The sequence below is a fragment of the Salvelinus sp. IW2-2015 genome, linkage group LG20 (genome assembly GCF_002910315.2).
Source record: "Salvelinus sp. IW2-2015 linkage group LG20, ASM291031v2, whole genome shotgun sequence".
Classification (NCBI taxonomy): Eukaryota; Metazoa; Chordata; class Actinopteri; order Salmoniformes; family Salmonidae; genus Salvelinus; species Salvelinus sp. IW2-2015.
Window position 1 is genome coordinate 11,563,378 of NC_036860.1, and position 20,722 is coordinate 11,584,099.

Consider the following 20,722-nt stretch of genomic DNA (forward strand, 5'->3'; position numbering starts at 1 on the left):
AAGCAGCGTCTATGAACCTGGGCTGGCGTAACCTGCCAGGCTCACTCTAACTGTAGCTCTTAGCTCTCGGAAAGCGTCCACCCACACACAGAGCATACTCATACAGCCTAATAATTCAAGCTGCAGGGAACGGTGTAAACACTGCATGCCGCATCGACTCTCCTTGTCAACCACAGTGACTTCAATACAGACATCTGCACACAAAGCTTTCCCTTTATGGAGTGATCAGCATTTTAACGTACAATACACAGTCTATATCTTACCAAGCTGTAGATATATTGTGCATCCAGTATAATAAATATATAATGATAATTTTAATTATTGTCTTTTTAGCTCTTGCAGATTATATCAAGCAAATGACAACTGTATACCAATTGACTTATGCAGATGAGTGTGCACTTTTACTGTGAGGATCTGTGCAATGAAAAAATTCACAAAAAGCTTGATGAATGTTACGTTTTGAGTCCTTGATGTCTCTGCTGCCTTATGCACACAGGCTTATAGCTCTGGGGGTACATCAGTATCAGCAACACCCTGATTCTTCTCAATAACATATTTTTTAAATTAATTTGACCTTTATTTATCTAGGCAAGTCAGTTAAGAACAAATTCTTATTGTCAACGACGGCCTAGGAACAGTGGGTTAACTGCCTTGTTCAGGGGCAGAACGACAGATTTTTACCTTGTCAGCTCGGGGATTCGATCTTGCAACCATTCGGTTACAAGTCCAGCGCTCTAACCACTAGGCTACCTGCTGCCCCAATGGGCATGAACCTGGTTAACCCAGACTGAACACTGTTCTCAATGGTGCAGTTATGGTTCAGTCTGGTTAAACTAGGCTAGATAGGCACTGGGCACTGCAGCTTACTCTAGCCACCATGCAAATGTGTCCGGGAGAGTAGCCAGCACTTGCTACAGCTTCAGAGGGTCCAGACAGCCCAAGGCTATACTGGTCAGTGGGTATAGTCAGATCCCTAGAGACAGATGGGGGGGGGAAACGTTCTGGAGAAAACAATGCCCAAATGCCACACAGCTGAGTTGTCACTTCTGCTGATGCTGAGCCAAGTAAACAATGCCATTCAATAACCTTACTCAACTACAGCGGTTCCCAAACTGTGGGGCGCGAATGGCCCCCAAAGACTCAGTCCTGCTTTCAACTTACTCCTGAAAGTTGTGATCGTATAATGCACAAGGTGCAATTTTTAAAATTGGGTAGTGCATCATCAGTTTTCCCCTTGTCATGTCAGTTATTGCAGAGAGCTATTTGTAACTCAGAGATGTCCAGGTCAGCTCAAGTTTCTAGCAAGGTTTTTTAGCCCATTGATTTTTGTCTAATGTTTCAGTCACTCAAATATCACATGAACACATAAGACATGGGAAAATGTGTAGAATTGTAGAAAATGAGCCATAAAACTGAAAAATGTTCTCTGCACCCCCATGACAAAGTGTATAGAATTGCAGGAAATTAGCTTTAACACTAGACCCGCTAGGCCTTTAAGCTAATGAGCAGTCATTCTGGCTGCAACGTTCTAACAGTGTAATTAATACATTTCATATATGCTATCACAAAAATAAAAATGTGGTTGTGTTTATGAAGGTCTTGRGTAAGATTAGAATTTTCTTTAAAAATGTTATTTCAAATAAAAATAGTATTTTCATTAGTTTATGTTACTGTAGGCTATATGTAAAAACAAAAAACAACTAAAAACACCAACATTCAAGTGTTCAATCAATCTGTTTCCAGGAGTCGCGTTCTAGTTTCTTAGTCATCAAAATGGAGGWAGCGCATGATCTCTCTGTAGCGATCCCGTGACATGCTTTCTCCAAAGAAAGGTATCCAATACATTTTGGGCTGATAATCGTCCCGTAGCATTGTCACCGGCTTGTTCTATCCAAACGGTGCTGTCCCTTCCTCACTCCTGTCTCACGGTTTCATTTTGTGGTAGCCCGGTCAGCTTTTTTGCGCAATAGGCCTCGGTGGTGTCACGGTTAATTTCTTCCCCACCATTTAAGTTGTTTTCATTCAGATTTTGAAAATGTACACACACACACTCACTGTGTACTCCAAGTAGGCCAGAATAGACTGTTTGGATTGCTGTTCTTCAGTCACAATTGGTGATTACATGATTATGCATCATTCGCTTCCCCTCTCTAATCAACTCGCCTATTCTCCCCCATACTACTTTATTTATTTCATCTGTTGTAATATGTGTGAAATTATACTCGACACGGCACTTTCAAGTGTCGTGAGAAGGAGCAGAGCAAGCACTACTGTCGGGAGAAGGAGAGGCAATAGTGGAAAACCATTAAAAGAAATGACATACCCTCTTAAAACKGATTATAACTTCAGTTCTGTTTGTGATATTAAGATTCTAACAACGGCAGTGTGTTATGTAGATTTGTTAGGACAAGGCAAGGACAGAGGGGGACATGACTTAACAAATGGAAGAGTAATATTTATGTTTCTTTCATGAGCAGTCCAAATGACTGCTTTAGCGGTTCTAGTGGTAAAATGGCAACAACAAAAAAAGCCTCCATCCCATGGAAAAATGTGTAGAATGGCAGGAAATAAGCTTTAAACCTGCTAAATGTTTTCTCCACCAACAAGAGGGGTGTGAACAGTTTGTGTCATGAATAGTGCTTGTACCCATAGAAATATATACCCGGTGTGGGATGTTCCCAATGCTGGAAGGGGGGCCTGAGTGAAAACGTTTGAATGGCAGGAACCATACTCTCTGTAATACCCCACTTATACCTAATGCTAATACCTGACAACAAACAGAGACAGGTCCTAGGTTTCACCGAATAGTGCTGGTTGTTTAGTCTACACCCTTTCGAGATGTAATCCAATACATGTAACTCTCTTGACCAGCAACGCATGCACCTGTCACGAGTGTAAAGACAGCACACATCCTTCCACGCCCCCTGAACACAAAGGCGAAAGGATAGAGAGGCTTGTCAATGTCAAGAGTGTTTTGAATCTATCCTGAGCGCTTTCCCTCTGGGTGGATTTCAATGCCTCGTCACAACTGTTATTGCTCATTGCCAGTGTCTCCCCCCCCTATTGGACTCGGGTTGCAGAGACACACACACACACACACACACACACACTCCTTTCAGTCTGGCTGTCAGGGAGGGAACTCTCAGGTGGGATGCACTAGGATTTCCTCACCACACGTATATAGTATCCTCTGTGGACCGCTGATGAATGAGGTGGCCTGGTTTCTTTATATAACCCCACGCTGGCTGTATTTTTGCCTTGCTGCACAGCTGGAAACACTTTGAAGGGAGCAAAATAGGTCATGACTGTCTCTGTGTTTGATAAACATTGTTTACGGCGTCTGTCTGATTGATGACTGATCTGTCATACCTAACTCTCTCTCTCTCTCTCTCTCTCTCTCTCTCTCTCTCTCTCTCTCTCTAAGTGTATGCTTCAGTCAGCCTCTACCTGCTCCCCCAGCGGCCTGCCACCCTGATCCTGTATGATGATGTAGTCCAGGTGCTGCTAGGATCCCCAGGTGAGTCTCTACATACTATACCTGCCTGGTCCTGCATGTGGTTCTGTATGGCTCAGTTGGTAGAGCATGGCACTTGCAGCACCGGGATTGTAGGTTTGTTTCTCGGGCCCAGCCATTTGTGAAATGTATGTATSCACGCATGACTGTCAGTCACTTTGAATAGAAGCGTCTTCTATATGGCATATACAAAAATATAAAATATATATACCTGTCTCCACATTATACTTACTGTCTACTTTCACGTATCTCTCCTCTTCTTCCAAAGGCAAATCTCCATTACAAAATTGCTGGCTTGTGGCTTTTTAACACTTCTCCATATGACCTTAGATCAGTATTCACACATTTGTAAATAGAAATACTATACATTTTCACATGGTTGAGGGCCCAAATATATTTTCACAGTGGACTGTTAGGGTAGAAGCACTGCTTGATATAACACATAAAGCATAGCATTGGGTTCAGTACACCCTAGCACAGACAGAACAGATACTGTATTACTATAGTATTACTATAGCCATCGGGCATCCGACATTGCCGTCAACCATCAACCATTGAGGAAATGCTTCCTTTGAAATCAATGAAAGCTGCTTCACTGCCCGTGTTTTGCGCTCACGTTGCGTCACGTCCAATAGCAGCATCCAAGCTCATGAATCATCATGGTTAAATTCTCTATGGCTGGCCTCCCGAGTGGCGCAGGGGTCTAAGGCACTGTGACTGGGAGTCTCATATGGCGTCGCACAATTGGCCTAGCATCATCCGGGTTCGGGGGGGGGGGGCTTTACTTGGCTCACCGCGCTCTAGCGACTGTAGGATGACTTTGGTTGTCATTTGAACGGTGTTTCCTCCGACACATTGGTGCAACGGACTTCTGGGTTAAGCGAGCGAGTGTTAAGAAGTGTGGTTTGGCGGGTCATGTTTCGGGGGGGGGCATGACTCGACCTTCGCCTTCCCGAGCTCATTGGGGAGTTGCAGCGATTAGACWAGATCGTAATCACAAAATTTGGGAGAAAGGGGGGGTAAAAATTACAAAAGTAAAATGTAAAAATGTTGATGGCTGACGCGCGTGTTCATTCTATCATGTGAATTTAAATAATGACGTCACAAGAAGCTACTACTACTACTAGCTAGCTAGCTACATTGACTAGCTAGGTTCACAATGTAAWYGAAAACAATTTGTGAAATTAGAKGATCATTTAGAACAACCACTAGCAACAATTTAAAGGTTCATTATGCAGAAATGACTCTGTCATTTCCTGGTTGCTAACATTCAGTTTATGTGACAAAACAAACATAGAGAATCATTGTACCATCTAAACTGTTGTGAAACATATTTTCAATAATCCAGCTTTTTGAAGCTGGTTTACAAAAACAAACTTAAGAATAGGAAGCACAGAAATCTACCACTTCTTAGACTTGCTTTCAATGAGACTGACAGATCTATAACTCTTGAGGATTTGGTCAGGTCGCCCAAAAAGTTACATATTGCAGATTTAATGAGTACCTGCGAAAAACTAGACCAAAGCTGTTGTACTTACACATAATCGAATAGAATAAAGATGYTCTCCCCCTCTGYTCTTCTCCGCTCTCAAAACAACGCTCGGTGTAGCAGGTAAAACGCAACAGCAACACAACCCTTATAGTGGAGCTGAAGAGTAATTGGCAGAACAAATGGAGCGTGCTGTCCTCTGACAACGCGGGCCTCTCTGTATTCAAAGTCAGTTACATCACTAATACATCACTCGGCCGCTACACTACAGCAAAAGAGAAACAGGCTTTTATTGTCTGATCAGCTAATCACAGCTCTTTAATTTTGTGTGTGTGTGTGGGCATGCGTGCGTGTGCAGATGGTGTGCGTGTGTGTCGTGTTTATTACCCGACCGGTAATCGAACAGATCTGATAAAATACACTCGTAACTTTCCACATTGTTGATAGTGCCAATAAACCATAAACCAATACAGAAGATGAAGCATCCAAACGAAATCAACCTAGATACAGCACTCTATSTGCCTCAAGGCATTTCTAGGCAAACCAAACAGGCTGTAAATGTCTTCCAGAATTTACACCTGTTTAGGAATGGGCTGGGTGTAAAGGCCATGCTTTGTTCATCTCTAATTAAATAAATTAAAGAAAGACCTATAGATTCACCAGTCGTTGTTCCATATGATTTTAATAATTGCTTACACAGCAGCAGCGGCAGCAGTACGTACTATTGTTGTGTTGTTATAGCCCACATTATGGGATGTGATAAACGTGATAGATACTGTCTCTGTTTAGTGATACCCTCTGGGTGTGAACATCTAATTTAATCATATGTCTTTTTTAAACCCCTTTTTACATCAGCAGTTGTCACAAAGTGCTTTACAGATACCCAGCCTCAAACCCAAAAGAGCAAGCAATGCAGAGTTAGACGCACAGTGTCTAGGAAAAAATCATGACATGCAGTTGGGGGTGTGTGTGTTCCGGGGAATGCTGGGTAGGAACAATACCCAATAATTTAAGAAAATGTTCCATCTTTCCCTCTGTATTCCTCTTAAATATACAGTACGAGGTGTTAGCAATAGGCACAGTGTACACCTCCCTGTCTTCTCGCCCTCMTTCTTCCTCATTCTCTTYATCTCTGTCAGTTTCTCTGCTTACGCTGCCAGTACGGTGCTGTACGTGGTGTCACARCCCTCAACGTCCTGTCACCTGTCCAGTCCAATGAGTGAGCCAGAATGATGTAATCYGCTCCAACCAAGGCCCCTTAAGAAAGCTGTACATGTGACATGCTCCCACTTTCTCTGTAGTTCATGCACTCTCTATTTCTCTCTCTCTTTCTCTCTCAGACCCACACAACACACATTCTCTTTAGTGTCTATCAACTGAATCTCCAKACCTCCTAAATCTCTCTCTCTTCCCCCTCCTCTCTGAACTGTCAAGCCCAGGGCCCCTGATGCAGCGCTTTTCCCTTATCTCCTTAACGATCCCAGAATCCGGGACTGACGTGACTGTATGTGTGCGCGTGCGTGACAGGGATGAGAGGCATTTATTGTGACTACAGCACAATTGATTTTGGTAGCAACAGCCTCAATGAGAGCCCTGTCTGTTCACTTTAATGATGCCCCAGACAGTTTTCTCTCTTCATTTGCTATTCCCTCTGTCAAAAGGGCCTTTCATGCCATAATTGACTACATATTACTCCACCCCCCTGTAGAGTTTTAGTAGTGTGTTGGTGATTTATCTGGCGAGGAGAGGCATCCTTTACTTTGTTATAGTTGTATGTACAACTGTTGTACAAACTTACCCCACCAGACATGCCACCAGGGGTCTTTTCACTCTCCCCAAATTCAGAAAAAACTCCCATCTCATATTGCTCAAATCAAGAGCCAGCCTGGTTAAAAAAAAAACAGATAAAGCAACACCTCACAACGCCTCTCCCCCATTTTACCTAGATATTTTGTGTGTACTGTATGTATTGATATGTAGGCTGTGTGTGCCATTTTATTTTATTTATGTAGTTCTGTCCTTGAGCTGTTCTTGTCTATTAATGTTCTGTATTATGTTTCATGTTTTGTGTGGACCCCAGGAATAGTAGCTGCTGCTTTCGCAAAAGCTAATGGGGATCCTAATAAAATACAAAAAATACCTAACCAGCTCCAATGACCAGATACCCCTGTGTTCTTAGTTAGTTAGTCAGGTTTGAATTATACTTAATTGAATCAGGATGGGATACAGTTACACAACTCTCTTGTTAACACGTTGGAGCATCTGGCAACTTTTATAGAGGGACATGAATGGAGGATGTGGTCGTTTTGCTGACACACACACACACACACACACTTTCCCACTCTCTCTCAATGCCTCCAGGGGTAGTCTCGCTCAGTCAGTTAAGCGAGGAGCAGTTTAGTACGTTTTCTCTGCTGTATCTTTAAGCGGTAGAGACGAGTCTCTCAGGAGGACTAAGCATGGTAGTGTGTCACGACGAGGGCTCTAGTAACAGGGAGAAGAAAGACAGTAGATCCCTGTGCTGATGGATAGGAACTGATGAGAGGCCATCTGAAAGTGCAGCTCTCAGTGCTGAGGCTAGTCACCATGGAGACGACCCGGTGGCAGGAAACTAAAGTGTTTTGAAGAGGTGGAGGAGTGCCAGTGAGGGGGGGAGAGGAGTGGGGGGTGCTTTTCAAGCTGTGTTTGACAAAACCCAAAATKCTGTGTTTGGTAGAATGAGATTGTTGGTGTGACTGTGTACTTGAAAGCATGCAGCAAATGATTGGTGTAATTAAGCTGTGTTATCAAAAGGTATGTTAGCTATTTAGTAAACATTGTARCCTGTTTGAGTGTTAGTCCATTCTGTGTTATTGTCATTATGGTTGAAACATCATTGCACAAGTAGTAGCAGCTAATGTATATCATTCAAGGACAGCCTGCAATAAATGCATCATTGTACAACCTTGATCTTTTTACCTATTTTGTTACTTTGTTTTAAAGATGATTCAATATACGTTAAAACCACTTAACACTATCTTTGCCCATAAAGCCTACCTTTCTCTTTCTCTCAGAACCCCCCCCCCCTCCCCTCAGAACAGAGCTACTGTAACAGGCCATGGTTGAGTTGACTCTGCTATGTGTTAAGTCTCTTGGGTCAGACGTCATCATAATGCATTACTGGCGATGAAGCAGTGTTACACACAATTCATTGGAGCAACCCGGAAGGCAAAGTTATCCCCTCGACAGTCTTTTGGTGGAGGCATATTCAGGCTCTGAAGGTACTATGCTGTGAGTGGTGGTTAGCCAGTCATAGGCCCTAGAAGTGTGTCTAAACCTTTACTCATCTGGTTGTGTGTCTTGTCTGTGTGCTTCATGATAGAAACCATAGCAGGGATATCAACAAGGCTATTTCTCAGCTATGGCATTGGGCCTGATGTGTCCACATCGACAGAAAAACCTCCAGGGAAGTCAATTGGTTGTCTCAGAAAATGGGCAAACACATACAGTGTCAGCAGTAAGTGACTGTAACCTAGCTAACACGAATCATGCTGTGATTCAATCAATCACTGCATCCCAGCTGCACTTCTAACTCAAATGTCATGCCTTTACAACACACACACGCAAAACATTATGTAAATTTAGAGCGGCCTACGCGTCTGGCATATGCTGCTCTGTGGTGGCTACGCTCGGTGATCACACTTTCCCATCATGCCTCCCTCCATATGTTCTGCCCTGTCCATTGTTTTTCTCGATGCTCTGTGATGTCTTACTGAACACCTGGGCCTTGTCCGTTGGTATGGAAATGAGGGAGCAAAGGGTACAGAGTGTTCACTAAAATCACAACCGTGTTCTATCTCATTCCGCTGTCTCTAAGCCAAGCCATGTCGCAGCATCAAGCCATTTTATATGTTGATTAGTGCTGTGGCATATAGCACAATTATTCAGCAGCACCCATTTAGTACGAAGCCCTGTCTTTTGAGTCTGGATGAGGTAGGGGCATACTTTTTTGTGAGTATGGAACATTTCTGGGATCTTTTATGTCAGCTCATGAAACATGAAACACTTTACATGTTGCGTTTATATTTGAATTCAGTGTGTATATATACAGTTGAAGTCGGAAGTTTACATACACTTAGGTTGGAGTCATTAAAACTCGTTTTTCAACCACTTCACAAATTTCTTGTTAAACAAACTATAGTTTTGGCAAGTCGGTTAGGGCATCTACTTTGTGCATGACAAGTAATTGTTCCAACAATTGTTTACAGACAGATTATTTCACTTATATAATTCACTGTATCACAATTCCAGTGGGTCAGAAGTTTACATACAACCCAAACCGGCTGCGCGTGTGATCGTGCATACATTTATTTTGTCCCCCTACACCAAACGCGATCACGACACGCAGGTTAAAATATCAAAACAAACTCTGAACCAATTCTATTAATTTGGGGACAGGTCGAAAAGCATTAAACATATATGGCAATTTAGCTAGTTAGCTTGCACTTGCTAGCTAATGTTAATTTGTCCTATTTAGCTAGCTTGCTGTTGCTAGTTAATTTGTCCTGGGATATAAACATTAGGTTGTTATTTTACCTGAAATGCACAAGGTCCTCTACTCCGACAATTAAACCACACATAAAACGGGCAACCGTATTGTTTCTAGTCATCTCTGTTCCTTCCAGGCTTTTTCATCTTTGAACTTATATGGTCATTGGCATCTAAACTTTCATTGTATTACTACACCGACCGGCATCACAGTTCGTCATTCAATCACCCACGTGGGTATGACCAATGAGGAGATGGCATGTGGGTACCTGCTTCTATAAACCAATGAGGAGATGGGAGAGGCAGGACTTGCAGCGCGATCTGCGTCAGAAATAGGAATTCTATTTTAGCCCTTGGCAACGCAGACGCTCGTTGATGTGCGCTGGTAGTGTGGGTGCAATAATTGAATAACATAGATTCCTATATTTATTTTGCAACGCACGCGAGCGGTGTGGTCAGCCTGTACGTTGACTGTGCCTTTAAACAGCTTGGAAAATTCCAGAAAATTATGTCATGGCTTTAGAAGCTAGTCTAATTGACATCCTTTGAGTCAATTGGAAGTGTACCTGTAGATGTATGTCAATGGCTTACCTTCAAACTTAGTGCATCTTTGCTTGACATCATGGTAAAGTCAAAATAAATCAGCCAATACCTAAAAAGAAATTGTGGACCTCCACAAGTCTGGTTCATCCTTGGGAGCAATTTCCAAATGCCTGAAGGTACCACGTTCATCTGTTCAAACAATAGTATGCAAGTATAAACACCATGGGACCACGTATCTGAAATACCGCTCAGGAAGGAGACCCGTTCTGTCTCCTAGAGATGAACGTACTTTGGTGCGAAAAGTGCAAATCAATCCCAGAACAACAGCAAAGGACCTTGTGAAGATGCTGGAGGAACAGGTACAAAAGTATCTGTATCCACAGAAAAACGAGTCCTATATCAACTTAACCTGAAAGGCCGCTCAGCAAGGAAGAAGCCACTGCTCCAAAACCGCCATAAAAAAAGCCAGACTACGGTTTGCAACTGCACATGGGGACAAAGATTATACTTTTTGGAGAGATGTCCTCTGGTCTGAAAAAAACAAAAATAGAACTGTTTGGCCATAATGACCATCGTTATGTTTGGAGGAAAAAGGGGTCGGCTTGCAACCCGAAGAACACCATCCCAACCGTGAAGCACGGGGGTGACAGCATCATGTTGTGGGGGTGATTTGCTGCAGGAGGGACTGGTGCGCTTCACAAAATAGATGGCATCATGTGAGGAAGGAAAATTATGTGGATATATTGAAGCAACATCTCCAGACATCAGTCAGGAAGTTAAAGCTTGGTCGCAAATGGGTCTTCCAAATGGACAATTACCCCAAGCATACTTCCAAAGTTGTGGCAAAATGGCTTAAGGACAACAAAGTCAAGGTATTGGAGTGGCCATCACAAAGCCCTGACCTCAATCCTATAGAAAATKTGTGGGCAGAACTGAAAAAGTGTGTGCGAGCAAGGAGGCCTACAAACCTGACTCAGTTACATCAGCTCTGTCAGGAGGAATGGGCCAAAATTAACCCAACTTATTGTTGGGAAGCTTGTGGAAGGCTACCTGTAACGTTTGACCCAAGTTAAACAATTTAAAGGCAATGCTACCAAGTACTAATGGAGTGCATGTAAACTTCTGACCCACGGGGAATGTGAGGAAAGAAATAAAAGCTGAAAGAAATCATTCTCTCTGCTATTATTCTGACATTTCACATTCTTAAAATAAAGTGGTGATCCTAACGGACCTAAGACAGGGAAAAATGTATTTGGCTAAGGTGAATGTAAACTTCCTACTAACTGTGTATATATATATGCACGCAGTACCAATCAAAAGTTGACAAACCTACTTATTCAAGGATTTTTCTTTATTTTTACTATTTTCTACATTGTATAATAATAGTGAAGACATCAAAACTATGAAATAACACATATGGAATCATGTATTAACCAAAAAAAGTGTTAAACAAATATATATTTTAGATCTTAGATTCTTAAAAGTTGCCACCTTTTGTCTTCATGACTGCTTTTCCAACAGTCTTGAAGGAGTTCCCACATATGCTGAGCACTTGTTGGCTGCTTTTCCTTCACTCTGCGGTCCAACTTATCCCAAACCATCTCAATTGGGTTGAGGTCGAGTGATTGTAGAGGCCAGGTCATCTGATGCAGCACTCCATCACTCTCCTTCTTGGTTAAATAGCCCTTACACAGCCTGGAGGTGTGTTGGGTCATTGTCCTGTTGAAAAACAAATGATAGTCCCACTAAGCGCAAACCAGATGGGATGGCGTATCACTGCAGAATGCTGTAGTAGCCATGCTGGTTAAGTGTGCATTGAATTTTAAATAAATCACCGGCAAAGCACCCCCAAACGTCATTCCTCCATGCTTCACAGTGGGAACCACTCACCTACTCTGCGTCTCACATAGGCAAGGCAGTTGGAACCAAAAATCTCAAATTTGTACTCATCAGACCAAGGGACAGATTTCCACCGGACTAATGTCCATTGCTCATGTTTCTTGGCACAAGCAAGTTTCTTATTCTTATTGGTGTCCTTTTTAGTGGTCGTTTCTTTGCAGCAATTCGACAATGAAGGCCTGATTCACACAGTCTCCTCTGAACAGTTGATGTTGAGATGTGTCTCTTGAACTCTGTGAAGCATTTATTTGTTTCTGAAGCTGGGTCTTCCTTTGCTGTGGTGGTCCTCATGAGAGCCAGTTTCATCATAGATCTGGGTGGTTTTTGAGACTGCGCCTGAAGAAACTTTCAAAGTTCTAGAAATGTTAAAGTTTGACTGACCTTCATGTCTTAAAGTAATGATGGACTGTCGTTTCTCTTTGCTTATTTGAGCTTTTCTTGCCATGATATGGACTTGGTCTTTTACCAAATAGAGTTATCTTATGTATACCACCCCTACCTTGTTACAACACAACGGATTGGCTCAAATGCATTAAGAAGGAAAGACATTCCACAAATTAACTTTTAAGAAGGCACACCTGTTAATCGAAATGCATTCCAGGTGACTACCTCATGAAGTTGTTTGAGAGAATGGGTGGCTACTTTGAAGAATCTCAAATATAACATATATTTTGATTTGTTTGACACTTTTGGTTACTACATGATTCCATATGTGTTATTTCATAGTTTTGATATGTTCACTATCATTCTACAATGTAGAAAATTTTTAAAAAGAAAGAAAAATCCATTAATGAGTAGGTGTGTCCAAACTTTTGACTGGTACTGTATTATTACTATTATTGTATTTTATTTATTTTCTTTGGGGGGGGGGCAATTTCAACCAGCCCACTCTAATAGAAGATGGTCCTTCTGATAATTGTCAGAATTGCCAGACCGCCAATCTGCCCATGCCATGGGAGTTTGGACATGGTGTGTCCAGCATGATAAAATACCTAGAGAGTGCCTCCAGACAGACATTGGAAAGCTGTCAAACCATCCCAGACCACACCCACCTCTGCCCCCTCAGCCAGCCACTGAACTCTAAACTCAATGGGGTTAGCATTGGCTTTACAGCGCAGCACACAAAGAGGCACTCCCCAGTCCTCACACATGTGTGTTTTCCAGTCTAGTTGACAGATGGCACGCTTAGGCTGAACTTTCACCCCCAGCCAAACCATGGCTCTGGGCGGCATCAATAAGACGAGATCACACAATGCAGGGCACCGCCATTCATTTGTCACCTCTAATGGCGGTACCCCTTCAAGGTCAGAAGCACTCAGTTGTATGCCTGCACCTTTAATGCAGAAGGCAATGTGTCTTCTATCTTCTATGCATGGCCTTACTTTTTGTGAGTGAATGAGTAATTACATTATATGGCCCAACGAAACTCCAACACGCTTTGTGAAATGGAGTGCAGTACTTTTAACTGATGAATGGCTGGGTGGAATGAATCAGTATCCTATTCCCTCTGGGGGTCTTCTTAATCTTACTCAACCAGGCTTTCAGCAGGGGGACATTTAGATGATGGATGACCCATGTTCTCTCTTGGGACCCCTACAGCCACTCTCCCCCTTTGATCCCTGCAACCACCCCACTACTCCCTCCTTGGCCCTTCCCTCCTCTCAGAGCAGAACCTAAGGAGTGACCCAGTCTGCCTGCCTCTCAGGGCCATTTTTGTGAGTCTTCAAACTCCCCTCTCCTCAGTCCTCTTCTCTCTCCAGCTTTCCTTTATGCCATTGCTTCCTCCTCAGTCTGGCTGGGATCCTGCTCTGCTTAACAGACGGGCACTGTTCAGGGCTCCTCATGGCAAGAAGACCCAGAGTGGACCACCTGTACCAACCAATCAGCTCTGTGTTTTCTAGAGCCATGCCCCAGATCACATCCTTGTCCTGGGCTGGCTTCAGTGAAGGAAGGGCAGCAGCTTGGCCCCTCAGATGGAGGGGGGCTACAGAAAGGAAGGAGCACAGAGGCAGGAAAGGGATGGTGAAGAATAAGAAGTTAAATCACAGCTCTGAGGGGACATAGTCTGATAAGGAGTGGTCTGGCTTCTATGAGGAAGTCTGCTCTTCACATGTCCATATAATTATACTGAACACAAATAGAAACACACCTGACAGGTGTGGCATATCAAGAAGCTGATTAAGCAGCATGATCATTACACTGGTGCACCTTGTGCTGGGGACAATAAAAGGCCACTCTAACATGTGMAGTTTTGTCACACAACCCAGATAATTTAATGTTAATTTCTCTACCATAGGGATGTCCATGACAGCAATGACAAGTTTCAAGTTCATAGACCACTATGAGGTGGATTTACAGTGGTTTAAATGGACACGTAAAATCWGATTTTTTTTATTTGTCTATAACTCTTTTGGCCAATCGCTTAGCTTTTTTTCTCAAACTATGTTAAGCCGTGTACCATTTAGTCTCATTTGGTCATATGATTCATGAGAGGAAGATTTTTTCCTTCCCTATAAGCATGCTTATAGGGAAGGACACTCAACAAGCACAGCGCTTACACAAATGACTGATGATTGGCTGAGAGAAATTGATGATAAAATGATTGTAGGGGCTGTCTTGTTAGACTTCAGTGCAGCTTATGACATTATCGATCATAGTTTGTTGCTGGAAAAACTTATGTGTTATGTCTTTAATGTGGATAAATAGTTAGTTGTCTAACAGAACACAGAGGGTGTTCTTTAATGGAAGCCTCTCAAACATAATCAAAGTAGATTCAGGAATTCCCCAGGATAGCTCTTTAGGCCCCTTGCTTTTTAACATTTTTACTAACAACATGCCACTGACTTTAAGTAAAGCCAGAGTGTCTATGTATGCGGATGACTCAACACTACACGTCAGCTACTCCAGCGACTGAAATGACTGCAACACTTAACAAAGAGTTGCAGTTAGTTTCAGAGTGGGTGGCAAGGAATAAGTTAGCCTTAAATATTTCTAAAAGTAAAAYCGTTCACTAAACTTAAACCTTAACTAAATCTTGTAATAAATAATGTGGAAATTGAGCAAGTTGAGGTGACTGTCATGGTCAAAACATATTGATATAATAGTAGCTAAGATGGGGAGAAGTACATGCATGTCCATAATAAAGCATTGCTCTGCCTTAACAACACTATCAACAAGGCAGGTCCTACTGGCCCTAGTTTTGTCACACCTTGACTACTGTTCAGTCGTGTGGTCAGGTGACACAAAAAAGGACGTAGGAAAATTGCAATTGGCTCAGAACTGGGCAGCACGGCTGGCCTTTGGATGTACACAGAGAGCTAATATTAATAATATGCATGTCAATCTCTCCTGGCTCAAAGTGGAGGAGAGATTGACTTTATCACTACTTGTATTTATGCGAGGTACTGACATGTTGAATGCACCGAGCTGTCTGTCTAAACTACTGGAACACAGCTTGGACACCCATGCATACCCCACAAGACATGCCACAAGGGGTCTCTTCACAGTCCCCAAGTCCAGCACAGACTATGGGAGGCACACAGTACTACATAGAGCCATGACTACATGGAACTCTATTCCACATCAAGTAACTGATGCAAGCAGTAAAATTTGATTAAAAAACACCTTATGGAACAGCGGGGACTGTGAAGCAACACAAACATACATGCATACAAACACGATAACATATGCACTATACACAAACATACACATGGATTTAGTACTATAGATATGTGGTAGTGGTAGAGTAGGGACCTGAGGGCACACAGTGTGTTGTGAATGTATTATTTTATTTATTTTTATCTTATAAACTGCCTTAATTTTGCTGGACCCCAGGAAGAGTAGCTGCTGCCTTGGCAAATACAACGTTTCTAGTCTTTAGGTCAAACAGGGCGACAGATATGAGGGTTTAAGTGAGACTGCTTATAGAAAACGGTGGCATTCTTATTGACCAAGTTACTCATGGCATCTAGTTACTCATGGCATCTAGTTTCTCTGTGCCAAATTTGAAAAATAGTTACCAATCTATGCTTGAGTTATTTGACAATGTCAACAACAACAACAACAATTATTCTGAGAATAACAATAGGTTTCACAGCAAAAGATAAGAGAGATATCATGTCCAATTCAGGGACAGAGAATGTGTCAAATGGGGATATGTGAGTGTAAAAAGACAGAAACTGAACACGTCTCACAGAGATTGACAAAGAGACCCTGAGAAAAGAAGTGGCAACAAGCTACTCTAGAGATGAGGTGGAATGGAACGATGAGCACAGGAATGGATACACACAGTTCAGTAGTCAGAGAAAGAGAGAGAGAGAGAGATAGAGATGGATGCTACAATACAGCCGGCCTGGGGTGTTCAGTATAGTATAGACCCTCTGCATGGACGCGCTTGCCTGGCTGTCTGCACAGATCAGGCCCCATGCTCACCAAATACTAATCATATTAGACAAGTGGCACCAGTTACGAGGGGCCAGTGTATTTTTAGGCCTCTTTTTATCCCTTGTGGCAAGCCAAATCAAACAGGGAGAATGGGATTATAGTATGACAGGCAGGTAGACTGTTGTCCAACCTGCAGGGTTAGTCTCTATTGTCTTACTATAGACCAGCAAATCCTGCTAGCTGCCACAATCCCTGGATGCTGCTACTGTACTGTATGTGTGCTGGTTGTCATTTCAATGTTAGGGTTGGATTGATCCCGTGGTTAGGTTCTGTATAATCTGAATAAATTATACATAAATCATTTAGTGTCTCTCTAAAACTGTTTTGTGGGGAGGAAATATTGTTATTCTATTATTACTAGTATTAAAAACAGTACTATCTATATTTCATGAAAACTGTCTACAACTCTTCACTTTGTATTAGCCCATTTCATAGGCCATATGATTGCCACACCAATGCCGTAAACGTTATGCTTCTTGTTCAGTTGCACCCCCAATCTCACAGACTCCTTCTCTCTCTCCCCTCCTTCCCCCACTTTCTCTCCTCTCTCACCCTTTCCCCTTCCAGGAGTCAAAAACCAGCCATGGATACAGCTCCAGAGGAAAGCAGTGACTCTGGCCCTCAACTCTACCAACCCAGAGCTCTCTGCTGTGCTGACCTCCGCACAGAGTCAGTATGAGATAGGAGGTTTCCCCTACCCATTGGGCCTGGAGAGCAATGCCACCGGTGAGAAATAGAGGGAGGGGGTGGAGGGTGGTTTGGGACGGTGGAAGAAGAGAGGGCGGACAGAGGGAGGGGGGAGAGAGGAGGGAGGGGAACAGGAGGATTGAAAAGGAGAGGGAAGGTGGGAAACAGGAGATGAGATAGGAAGAGATGGATGGATGGAGGGAAATACATGGGTAAAAGACAGGCTTGAAAATGCAGAATTGCTCAAGTGGAAAACACAGAGATTTTGACCAAAATAGATTTCTGTCAAAAACTCCCAAATTATGAGAAATGATGGCAGGAAACCATGGGAGAAGTATGATTACATAGTATTATGTCTGAGTGTCATGAATGATGAGAAGCCAATGGATAGTGTCTGCTGGAAAGACTCGTCTGACAAGTGTAAACCAGGTCAACCATGACGATGATGAGGATGCCTTAGAATGGTTAACAAACGGTAAATTGCTGAGGGTGAATATTGTGATATTTGCATGATGATGGTAGCGTTAGCGTTATTTGTGTTGAGAGGCATGGTAGCAAGCCTTGTTTGGGATTTTCTACTGTTGGGTTCTACACCACACTGGTGTTTGGTCTAAAGACCTTTGTGTCGTCTCTCCCCAGGGGCTAACAGTAGCTGGGTGGGGCTGACGGCGGTGGCGGCGGTCAATGCCCAGCTCTTCAGTCCTAACGGGACCAGTGTTCAGGTGTGGGACCCCGTCCATATCTGCATCCCCCTGCCCTTAGACACACCCCTGCAGACAGCCACCAGTGTCCCCGTGTGGAGGTTCGACGACAAGACAGGTAAAGGGAACCACCCACCATCATAGCTGACCAATACCGAGAGCCCTCCATGTACAAGTGTCATCAATTTGTTTGATAGAGTGCTGACTCTGAGTGCTGTCAGTTGAAAATGGTTTCCCTAAAAAAAACATTCTTGTATTCAGAAACATCCTCGTACATACCCATCAACAGTGGGCTTACTGCTATACTCAAATACATACATAAAAATGCCTGTCAATAAAAAACTGCCATTGATAGTAAGCCACCGTCCGTCGGACCACAAATCTAAGGCATATAAATGGCAGTGGTCTGAGCTTGGAAGGGGCGAATAAGAGTAGCCTCTAGTTCATCTGCTCTAACTATGGCTGCCTGGACTCCCAGCTGGTCACAGCTAGCCTGGTTCAACCAGACTGAACGCTGTGCCCAGCAGTGTTTTCCTCAGTTCAGTGTGGTTTCCCCAGGCTAGCTGATCCTGTCTCACATGGGTTAATCCTCTTCCGCGCTGCTCCTCAGTGTCTGAAATATCGCAGTTCACTTGGCTGACAGTACAGTTATACAACTGCTGTGCATGCTTTCATAGGGAGGGAGCCACACAACGCTCTCCATCTCTTTCTCTCTCTCTTACACATTTCTCTCTTTCTCTCACACACAAACACACTCTCTCTTCCCCTCTCTGTCTCTCTCTCTCGTTCATTCTGTCTCTCACTCTCTCTCTTTCTCTCACATACACACTCTCTCTGCCTCTCTCTTGCTCTGCATCTGCCTCCCTCTCTCTCCCTCTTGCTTTCTCTCTCTTTTTTATTTAAATGTAACCTTTATTTAACTTGGCAAGTCAGTTAAGAACAAATTCTTATTTACAATGACGGCGTACYCCGGCCAAACCCGGACGACGTTGTGCGCTGCCCTATTGGACTCCCAATCACGGCCGGATGTGATACAGCCTGGAATCGAACTGGGGACTGAGATGCAGTGCCTTAGACCGCTGCTCCACTCGGGGGCCCCCTCTTTCTCTCTCACGCACACACTCTCTCTGCCTCTATCTCTTTCTCTCTCTCTCATACACTCACTTTCCCCCATTGCTTTATGCAGTGGTGTAAAGTACTTAAGTAAAAAAAACTTTCAAGTACTACTTAAGTAGTTTTTGGGGGTATCTACTTTATTTTTATATATATATTTTTTTTACTACTTTCACTTCATTACATTCCTTAGGAAAATATTGTACTTTTTACTCCATACATTTTCCCTGACACCCAAAAGTACTCGTTACATTTTGAATGCTTAGCAGGACAGGAAAATAGTCAAATTCACACACTTATCAACTGAACAGCCCTGGTCATCCGTACTGCCTCTGATCTGGCGGACTCACTAAACACACGTGCTTTGTTTGTAAATTATGTCTGAATGTTGGAGTGTGCCTGTKGCTTTCCGTAAATTAAAAAAACAAGAAAATGGTGCCATCTGGTTTGCTTAATATAAGGAATTTGAAATGATTGATACTTTTACTTTTGATACTTAAGTATATTTTAAACCAAATACTTTTATACTTTTACTCAGGTAGAATTTTACTGGGTGACTTTTACTTGAGTCATTTTCTATTAAGGTATCTTTACTTTTACTCGAGTATGATAGTTGGGTACTTTTTCCACCACTGGCTTTATGGAACCGATGCCTAAAAACTCCAGACCAGGGTTGTTTCTTGTCCTGACAACCGGTCCGGACTTCCCATGGCAGCCATTGTTCCAGTGTGTCTGAACCGGAACATGCAGATCACTGCAGATCTCATTGACATGCCTGGCATTTCCCTACCGAGATTCACATTACCATAACTATGCTGAAGAAACCCTGGTAAACACTTCCTATGAATGCCCTCTTCATAACGCATTATGGATTTAGTCATAGATGTTTATGAGCAGTTATTAGTGCCTACGTTGTGCATTATTATGCATGATTCATAGCTCAGGCGTTCTAAATGTGCTTATAATGCATTATGAAGAGGGTATTCATAGGAAGTGTTACCGAAGCCATGGGCCTATTTCTACAGATCCCCATGATAACCTCAACTTCTTGAAGTTGGATTTCAAGGATGGGACAGTACACAATGGACTGAGAAGAGCAAGCCTGATGAATAAAAAGTAATAACCAACCAGACACTTGCCAAGTCTGGATATGGCTTCCCAAGGGTAGATTAATGAAGCACCTATCTGACAGGCTCCATTTGGATTCCCGGGATCCTTCCATGATTGTATCTTCAATACAGAGAGCAATATGCATGCACAACTCGAACTATCGCATTTAGAAATCATGGACATGCATTGATCGGCAGATCCCAACGATGCACAAAAGATGGGTGTGTCATTCTGATACCATAGTTGTGGGTTCRATGTGCAGAAAACATGAAAACAGACTTTGTGTAAACATCCCTTTTTAACACCCTGTGGGAAACTGCAGCTGAAGAGTGTTGTTGTCCTGAAGCCTGATGATGTGATTAGGCCTGTTATGTARCTCCAGGAGGCCTGGGACAGAGGAGGCAATGTTCCCCACCTCTCTGGTCCTATGTTGCCACGGTAACATGTTATGAGATGCAAACAGAGACACAGATGGACGGAAGGGAGGGGGGTGTTTTTGAGTAGAGGAGAAAGGGGACAACAAAGCTGTGGTGGAGGGAGAGATTTTTGATAGTGGGATGAGCTGGTCTGTTGGAGTTAGCTGTAGGCTATTGCTCACATCCTGTCAGGGTGGCTAAGATGACTGAGGAGTAATGGTTGTGAGTGCTGACCATAACATTCAGTATTGGGACAAAACAAGTTACTGAGCTTGGGACA

General features: G+C 43.0%; 1 protein-coding gene across 1 annotated transcript in view; it reads left to right on the plus strand.

Annotated features, from left to right (window-relative positions):
• Positions 1-20,722, plus strand: part of LOC111980621 (protein FAM171A2-like) — a 68,742-nt gene that overhangs the window by 35,178 nt on the left and 12,842 nt on the right. The window contains exons 3-5 of the mRNA XM_024011455.1: positions 3,425-3,517; positions 16,983-17,141; positions 17,742-17,921. Of these exons, the coding sequence (XP_023867223.1) occupies positions 3,425-3,517; positions 16,983-17,141; positions 17,742-17,921 (432 nt within the window). The remainder of the gene's footprint in view (positions 1-3,424; positions 3,518-16,982; positions 17,142-17,741; positions 17,922-20,722) is intronic.